Genomic DNA, 9,214 nt, shown 5'->3' on the forward strand with positions numbered 1-9,214 from the left:
CCGTGCGGGCTGCTGGCTGGCCGGGGAGGGAGAGAGCAGCCCGGCGGTGGAGGAGCTGCAGCTGCTGCTGCCGGGCCGGGACCACGGCCGAGCCTTCCTGCCGCAGACTGGAGTCGCAGGCTGATGTCGCGGCACACCGCGTTCCCTCCAGCCCGCAGCCTCTTGTTGTGCGACGGTTCCCACCCAGCTCGACCCCTCCCTCCGCCCGTCCGCCCGTCCGCCGGGCTGTGCCGGTGGAGTCAGCAGCAGTCAGCCGGACAGCAGCCTGGACCGGAGACACCTCGGCCGGAGTGAGAGGAGCGCTGCTGGTGTCTCTGCACTTCCAGCCGGCGAGACTCAGCGGGAGGCGGCGCACCTGTGACCGGAGCTGCTCTGGATCTGGACCTCCACCGACACTCACGTCGCCCTGATCCTCCGCTCCTCCTCCTGCTCCTCCTACTGCTCCTCCTACTGCTCCTCCTCCAGCTCCACCTGATCCTCCAGCTCCTCCTCCAGCTCCACCTGATCCTCCGCTCCTCCAGCCGCTCCTCCTCCAGCTCCGGGGAGCCCACCCATGCGGTCCGAGGCCACTGATGCTCGGCACAGCTGCGGGGCTGCGCGGTCGGTGGGAGAGGCTCGAGCCGCGGCCACGCGCTAGGATGCTGCGCCAGGTGCTACACGCGGGGCTGAGGAGCTGCTTCCACGCGCTGGGCCGCTTCGTGGCGGGCCACCCGGTCTTCTTCGCCTCGGCGCCCGTGCTGCTGTCCGTGCTGCTGGGCGCGAGCTTCAGCCGCTACCGGGTGGAGGAGGACGTGCAGAGCCTGCTGGCGCCCAAGCACAGCCTGGCCAAGATCGAGGGCCACCTGGTGGGCAGCCTCTTCCCCATCAACCGCTCCAAACACGCGCTCTACTCGGACCTGCAGACGCCCGACCGCTACGGGCGCGTCATCATCGCCAGCCGGAAGGGGAGCGTGCTGGACCCGGTGCACCTGGACAGCATCCTGCAGGTAGGAGCAGAAACTTCTCCAGGAGGAAGTCCTGGCCTGGTGGTGTCGGGGCCCTGCACGTGCTCATACACCAGCTGTGTTTTGATGAATCAGTTGCGTCTCGTTTCTGGAGAGTTTTCTGACAGATGAGGCAGCAAAACCACTTTTATTTATTTATTTATTTTTTTACAAGTTGTCTCCAAAGTTGCAGAAAGGCGCTGCAGCTTCCTTTGGTTAAAGGTGTTGCTACAGGGTTTAGGCTCCCAGCACGCTCACTGTTGCTGTGAAGTCTCCCCACTGCATCCTGCCAATCTGCAATCCTAAGCTGAGCCAGTGTTTAGTAAGCAATTAGCATCCCTCTCCTTGCAACAAAGGCACACAGTGACCTTCTCCAAGCTGCCTCCACACCATCGGAGAACAAACAGAGAGGAGGGCAGATGCTGTGAGGCAGATGTGCATGGATGCAGCGGTGCAGTGGCACTTCCATCAGAGCCGGAACCAAAGTGTTGAGTGGATCAAAGCCAAACTACCGTAGTTAGAAAGTGTCCCAGAGCGTCAACCTCCTCTCAATCTGTGGTCTGGACATCAACACCGAATATATGTTGCATCTGATACTCAGGTGTCTTTCATCTGATACACTTTTACAATCTTTGGAAAAAGAAAAAAAAAAAAGTATTTTTCCTAATGGAACATTTTAGCCTCTGAGCCTCATCAATGAAAAATGGATTTCACCCTAAAACAGGACAGCAGTGCGACTCTAACCACACACACACACACACACACACACACACACACACACACACACACACACACACACACACACACACACACAGCTGTGAGGATGAGGTTGTATCTTCCTCATCATTGCTGTTGATTGATAGCAGCCACACAGTCCCACATCAAATAATCCTGAACAACCTGCAGCTATTAAGCCGAGTGTATTAATTACAGGGAGGAGTGAGAACGAACACGGGGGGGGGGAGGTGGGGAGGGGGGGGGGTGTCCGCTTCGTTAGCACTCAGTAGATTTATGATGAGAATTAGCGCAGCATGCCTGCAGCACTGAGGTGCAGTGAAGTGATGCGTTGCTCAGACCAGCGGAGCCGAGGCGCTGGCTGCGTTCCTTCAGGGTGAGTTTGGGTCTTGTTGTTGTTGTTGTTGTTGTTGTTGTTGTTTGTTTTTTGTCCTGTTTTTTTCTGAAAGGTCTTCACTGCGCTGCTGTGTGACGTTGTTGCAAACGGGCTGCCAGACACTCGCCGGTGCACAGGCTAAAGTGCAGTTACATCATCGTACACTCACGGCTGCCTTCTTCTCGGTCCATCTCACAAAATGCCACCAAACAACAACAACAACAACAACAACAACACGGAGGAGACGGCCGCTCCAAAGTTGCTGCACGCAAGAACCAAAGCGGCGCACGGCTCCTCCTCTTTTTATGATGGCTGTCTCACTGTTATGTGATGCACTGCCACAACTGTGAGGACAGAATGCAGGTTGACTCGTCGATGCGACTGAAATGTCTTCATGTGTGTTGAGTGGATCGGGCGTGCTTGCTGTTTCTGGCCCTAAAATAGCAAAACCAGAAGCCCCCCCCAAAAAAAAAATCCGGAAGAATTTTCAAATGAAGCCCAAATTGAAATGAAGTCAAATCATTTTGTCGCCGTCTTCAGGATGTTGATAAGAAAAACCGCTGAGTTTTTGGTGCTGAGGAGCTGCAGTGTTTTCAGTGGCAGTCTTGAATACTCTGGCATCACAGCTGTTGCCTAGCAACCAGCACTCTGCTTGCTGCCAGTCTGGACCCCCAAAAAAAGAAGTGTGATATATTGTTGCTGTGCCGACGACGCACCATCAGCAACACACACACACACACACACACACACACACACACACAGCCCTTGACTTTCCTGCTGTGGCGGGAGGTGTTTCTCCTTGGTGAATTGCTGGCCAGAGTCTTGATCGCTGCTGTTCTTCCTCTCCACACCCCCACTGTGCCCGATGGGAAGCTGACCTCCTTCTCCTTCTGGCTTCCAGCTCCACAGGCGGATCTACCAGATGCAGGTGAGCGTCCCGGCCACGGGCGTCGACAGCTTCAACTACACCTTCTCCTACCTCTGCCTCACCGACGAGCGGAACGTGTGCATCGTGGACGACGTGCTGCGCGCCATGGAGGAGATGCAGGCGGCGCACGCCTCCAACCGCTCGGCGCCGCCGCTGCGCTACCCCATCACGCAGCTGGCGGACGGGCGCCGCGCCTACATCGGCCACCAGCTGGGCGGCGTGCAGGGCTGGGGGCCCGGCGGCGCCCAGGGGGAGGGCGTTCGCTCGGCCAGGGCGCTGCAGCTCACCTATTACCTCCAGGCTCGCGGCCGGCTGATGGACCGGGTGGCCGGCCAATGGGAGAAGGCCTTCTGCGCCGAGCTGCGGCGCTTTGGCGCCACGCACCCCAAGCTGGGACTCTACCCGTCCACGTCCTCCTCGCTGAGGACCGACTTCCAGTACTCCTCCGTGCTGGCTCGCCGCCCCCTGTTGGCCAGCCTGGGGGCGTGCGGGGTGCTGGCGGTGCTGTGCTGCTCCATGAGGGACTGCGTGAGGTCCAAGCCCTGGCTGGGCCTGCTGGCCCTGCTGTCCGTGGCCCTGTCGGGCCTCACCGCTGCCGGCATCCTCAACCTGACGGGCTCCACCTACAACTCCACCTACCTGGGAATCCCCTTCGTCATGCTGGGTAGGTTCAAAGACGCCCACCTGTTGCTCTTCTTCACTCCAAGCTGCAGCGGCTGCAGCGGCTGCAGCGGCTGAGTCAGAGTGACGCAGCTGCTGCAGAGGCAGGCAGAGTTTTTGGTGAAGATTTATAACTTTATTGATCCCACAGTGAGGTCAGCAACTCCCCTCCGTCCCAGCGTTGGACAGGGAGGAGCTATCATTTGGAGAAATATGGCCGACTTTGACGTTGCAGTTTCACCGCCGAGGTCCCGAGGGAGCTCAGCCGGAGCCGCAGGTCTGCAGAGGGGACCTTGTTTTAGCGCTTTATTGGCAAATAAATATTTTATTGAAGAGGTGGGAATAAAAAGAAAGAGCAGCAGTCTGTCTTTTCCATCTCCAGCTATTAATTACAGCTTCATTTCATCGTCATCGCCATCATCTCACTGAGTCACCGTGACTGTTCCATTTAACCTTTGTAGAAAGAAACATCAAGCGACGGCTCGCCCTCTTGTGGCGAACTGCACGACTGCGTAGATTGTTGACGTTTCTGACGTCTGAGGAAAAAAGCAAATTGTGGCCGAGCACATTTTCTAGGGTTTATTTTCTGATCAGACGCTGCTTTATTTATTTATACTTCATGCCGGGAAAACTGTAAAAGCCACCACTGGCTGCCTGGAGATGTGTGATGTGGGTGAGAGAGTGCAGCAGTTAGTCTTGAAATAACAGTAGCGAGAGCGGAGGAGATGGAGAGGGATGAATTATCGCTGCGGATGAAGGGAGTCGGGAGGAGGATCCTCAGTGCAGAAAATCAAGTTAAAATGTAGTTAGGAGGAGAAGAAATGCAGGCTGGCTGGCTGGCTGGCTGGCTGGCTGGCTAGCAGGCTGGCTGGCTGGCTGGCTGACTGGCTGGCTGGCTGGCTGGCTAGCTAGCAGGCTGGCTGGCTGGCTGGCTGGCTGGCTGGCTAGCAGGCTGGCTGGCTGGCTGGCTGGCTGGCTAGCAGGCTGGCTGGCTGACTGGCTAGCTAGCTAGCAGGCTGGCTGGCTGACTGGCTGGCTGGCTGGCTGGCTAGCAGGCAGCATCCTCTTTTTTCAGCTGCATTTGGCAGACGGAGGAAAGGTGGGAGGTGTGAGGAGAGGAAGCAGGATGTGATGAGGAGGAGGCACCGCGGCTGGTTTCTGTGTTTTCAAATCTCCATCGATGACAGAATTCTGCATGAGTTTTCTCAAGCGATGAGCCGGAAGCCATGCGACCCGATGCAGATGGGGAGGTCGACTGGGAAGAGGATGGTGCGGGTGGTGTCTCAGGAGCAGATGAGAGAGACGGAGGCTGGCCAAAGGCACAGCAACGTGGCTCCGCAGGCTTTTCTTCCTTCCTGGCTGTGTTTGGGAGCAAGGCTGGAGAAAATGTGACAATTCCCGAGGTTCACACAGACAGGGAACCTCGAGCTGGGGGCGGTGAATCTGATTGGTCCAACTGGATTCTGCCCAGTCACCTTCCGGGTTCGTCCCTCAGAAGATGAGCTGCGGTTGGCTGATTAGCCAGACAGCCTGAGCGGACAGGGGCGCTCTTCATCACCATCAGGAAGAGACTCAGTCCAGCTTTTCATTTTGGAAGTTAATTAAAGAGATTAGAAGAGAGAAAATTGCAACGTTATTGGTATTTTTTTAATCCCAACATTTTACGCCAAGTCATTCACTCCCTGCCCCCCCCCCCCCCCCCCGCTGCTAAAGTAATCTCTCCACCTCATTCTTCATTACACACACACACTCCAGTCTCACCCAGCCATGCCTCAAGTGTGGGTCTGTTGTGTCTCTGCTGAGGTGTTAAGTGTGACACCATGCTGAGGTCACCGCAGTGACCGCTGCTGCTGCTGCTGCTGCTGCTGCTGCTGCTGCTGCTGCTGGTGAGTCACGGGCACCATGGCAACCGCGGCAGAGGAAACCCATTAAAAACCAGCTGCTGTGCACTCAGTTTGCCAGCACATACATGTGCATTGCATGTCGGCGAGAGTGCCGATGCACTCGGTGCCTCGCAGTGGTGAATATTGATGACGGCTTCTCAGCATGGTAAATAAACAAGAGCGACCGGGTGGTGGTGGTGGTGGTGGTGGTGGTTGGGTCTGCACTGGAAGGAACCCAATACACCAGCCAGTGTGTAATATTTGGTTTGATTTCAGAGTTTTATATTGGCAAAAGCTGAACATACCGCCCATAAATGCATAAACAAAGTGTATACTTGCAGTCCAGTATAGAAGTGGTTTTCCTACTTACAGTGAGTTCAGGAAGGATTCTCAGCCTGAGGATGAATGCAGGGCCAGAACTTTGTTAAATGTAGAACTTCAGAAGAGCATCGGAAGATAATCTAAAAATAACCCCCATTGATCAATAAGGGTCCAAGTGCTGCCAGTGAGCTGCCATCTTGCAGCAGCATATTTCTAAGGAAGCCTGGTGTGGACAATCCAGCAAAGTGTTTGGTATCTAGGCTGAACGCTAGGGGGCGTCCTCCAATGAACCAACCAAGAAAGAGAAGAAGAAGGCGGAGCAGGTATCCAGGTTTGGGTGCACAGGGCCACCGTAGTTCACTGGCAAGCTCGGGAGAGGGAGCGAAATAAGCTGCAATCCAAAATGTGACCACTCGATGTCGCTGTTTCTTCTCAATATCTCCAATATTACACACTTTCTTTCTTTCTTCGATGTCTCATCCACCTGCTCCATTTCACCGCATTGGACCCATAAACGCTGCTGAGGGAAGAAGGTCAAGGGTCATCAGGTCTTTGCTCCGCCTCCCTCCAGGTCACGGCCTCTTCGGCTCCTTCGAGATGCTCTCGTCGTGGAGGAGAACCCGTGAGGACCAGCACGTGAAGGAGCGCGTGGCCGGCGTCTTCCAGGACGTCATGCTGCGTTTCTCGGGCTCCACCCTGATCCACCTGCTGACGCTGGGCCTGGCCGCCTCCCCCCTCACCAACATGGAGGCGGTGCGGCTCTTCTGCCGCGCCGCCGCCCTCTGCGTGGCCGTGGGCTACGTCTACATGCTCTCCTTCTACGGCTCCTGCCTGGTCTTCACCGGCTACCTGGAGACCGGCTACAGGCACGGCTGCTTCTGCCGCCGGGTGCCCAAGCCCGACGGGCTGGACTCCAAGCCGGCCTGGTACCGCTGTCTGATGTACACCCGCTACCAGGACGAGGGCCAGAGCCAGGCGGCGCCGCCACCGCCGCCGCCTCCACCTCCACCGCCGCTGCCGCTGCCGCCGCCACACGGCCCCGCCCACCCTCACGCCCCGCGCCACGCCCCAAACGCCACTCACGCACACGGCCACGCCACCAACAACGTGGCCACGCACGACCACGGCTACCTGGCCAACTCCGCCCACGCTCACTCGGGCGCTAACGCCGAGCCCCACCCCCAGGACTCGCACCTCCTGCTGGGCTGCGTGAGACACTGCTACGGAGACTGGATCACCAACACCTACGTCAAACCCTTTGTGGTCCTGCTCTACCTGGTCTACATCTCCTTTGGACTGATGGGCTTCCTGCAGGTACGTTGCTCGGTCCGGAATGTTGGCTGGATACGTGTGGTGTGTACTCTGGTACTGCGTCTGGTGTGGATTAGCATCTCCATCACCACCGTGCGTACAGACAGCAAGAGGCAAAACTGTTTGGAAGACGAAATAATGATAATAATAATAATAATAATAATAATAATAATAATAATAATAATAATAATAACAATGATGATAAGCAAAAGTCAACTCATGTTATTTTGGAGAGAGTTCCAGCACTTTTCTCTGCAGCAGTTTGTGTCTGCAGACCCAGAGACTGACCGCTGTTCTGGGGCCCTTGTTTCTCGTTTATTCATGAAAGTAGCACCTGCTGGCCGCCTGTAAAACTGCAACACTCAGACAGCGTCCTGCTCCAATGCCACGTTTTGTCGAACAAGTTACACATTGGAAATGTCGTGAAGAATTCTGCAGACGCTTGCTCGACCTCGGCAGCATCTAACGGAGGTTCTGTCCCACAGGTGAGCCAGGGATCCGACCCCAGCGCGCTGGTGGCCATGGACACGGCCACGGTGCTGTACGCCCGGGCCCAGCAGCGCTACTTCAGCTCCTACTCCCCCGTCATCGGCTTCTACATCTACGAGACCGCCCCCTACTGGAACGCCTCGGTGCAGCGGGACCTGCTGGAGTACGCCAAGGGCTTCCAGCGCATCAGCTGGCTGGAGGCCTACCTGAACTTCCTGCTGGACCGCAACCAGTCGCTGAGCCAGCCCCGGGAGAACTTCACCCGCACGCTGCGCCACGCCTTCCTCCGCCAGCCGCAGTTCGCCCACTTCGCCGACGACATCATCTTCGCCGAGCGCGGCCGGGGCGAGGAGCCCGACGTGGCGGCGTCCCGGATCTTCCTGGTGGCCAAGACCACGGAGAACAAGCGCGAGGAGATGTCGGTGCTGCTGGACACGCTGCGCCGCCTGTCGCTGACCTCGCGCGTGCGCTTCCTCATCTTCAACCCGTCCTTCGTCTACCTGGACCGCTACGCGGCGGCGGTCAGCTCGCCGCTCAGACACTCGCTGCTGGCCGTGCTCTTCCTGCTGGGCCTGTCCTCGCTGGCCGTGGTGGAGCCGCTGGTCTCGCTGTGGCTGGGCCTCACCCTGCTCTCCGTGCAGTTCGGCGTGCTGGGCTTCATGACTCTGTGGGGGGTGGAGCTGGACTGCGCCTCCGTGCTGTCCCTCATCTCGGCCCTGGGCCACTCGGCCGACTGCAGCGGGCCGCTGCTGTGCGGCTTCGCCTCGGGCCGCGGCGACAGCAGGACTCGCTGGGTGCGGGTGGCGCTGGAGAGGCACGGCGTCCCCTCGCTGCAGACGCTGGTGTGCTACGGCGCCGCCCTGGTGCCCGTGGGCGCCGTGGGCTCCAATCTCACGCGCACGCTGTTCCGCTGCCTGGCGCTGACGGCCGGCTGCTCGGCCCTGCACACGCTGGCCTTCCTGCCCACCCTGCTCACCTTCCTGCCCCCCTCCAAGAGCCGCGCTCGCCGTGCGGAGGGCGAGGGCCCGCGGCAGGAGGTGGAGTGCGTGGAGATGAACGACAGCACGCGAGTGGTCGACCAGATCACCACCGTCTGAGTTGTTTTTGCTTGAAGGAGGGCGAGGACCGGCTGCAGTTCTGCAACAGCCCGGCTTCACGCGTGGTCGTCCCGGCCCACTCGCACAGCACTCATCTGTACCCGTGTTTCTACCTGAATGACGGATCAATAAAGTCCAATAAACAAAAGGGGTTTAACGTTTGTTGCATGCATGTTCAGTTGTCAAACATGTCAGATGAGTTCTGAAGATCCAACGTGTGGCCCGGGGGTTGGTTGGGAGTCTTCTGGCCTTTTGAGGTTGTCCAGTCTTCCCCATGAATCCCTGAGAACTCAGGAAGAGCCGTCACCTCAAGCACTTTCCAGCTCTCTCTCCTCCGTCAGTCACTCGGAAAGGAAGCCTGGTTCTCCTCCTGCCGCCGCCCACCACGCTTCACCCTGAAGGCAAGAGAGTGTGTGTGTGTGTGTGTGTGT

The 9,214-nt window shown here is 57.8% G+C and overlaps 1 protein-coding gene across 1 annotated transcript; it reads left to right on the forward strand.

The window, feature by feature from the left end:
- The first annotated feature begins 279 nt into the window (after positions 1-279).
- On the forward strand, positions 280-8,926 carry ptchd1 (patched domain containing 1). The gene is made up of 4 exons (XM_076016086.1): positions 280-986; positions 2,996-3,686; positions 6,458-7,200; positions 7,683-8,926. Exons 1-4 carry the CDS (start codon positions 573-575, stop codon positions 8,781-8,783), a joined length of 2,949 nt encoding a protein of 982 aa, XP_075872201.1. The 5' UTR covers positions 280-572; the 3' UTR covers positions 8,784-8,926.
- Positions 8,927-9,214: the final 288 nt, after the last annotated feature.

Source organism: Nelusetta ayraudi, unplaced genomic scaffold (genome assembly GCF_046127955.1).
Source record: "Nelusetta ayraudi isolate G7.1 ecotype Tasmania unplaced genomic scaffold, CSIRO-AGI_Nayr_v1 ptg000214l, whole genome shotgun sequence".
NCBI lineage: Eukaryota > Metazoa > Chordata > Actinopteri > Tetraodontiformes > Monacanthidae > Nelusetta > Nelusetta ayraudi.

Excerpts from the sequence above, each read along its gene's own strand:
- ptchd1 (XM_076016086.1), top strand. The coding sequence starts at position 573 with ATGCTCGGCACAGCTGCGGGGCTGCGCGGTCGGTGGGAGAGGCTCGAG. Across the intron at positions 987-2,995 it reads ACCTGGACAGCATCCTGCAG|CTCCACAGGCGGATCTACCA; the intron begins GTAGGAGCAGAA and ends TCTGGCTTCCAG. Across the intron at positions 3,687-6,457 it reads AATCCCCTTCGTCATGCTGG|GTCACGGCCTCTTCGGCTCC; the intron begins GTAGGTTCAAAG and ends GCCTCCCTCCAG.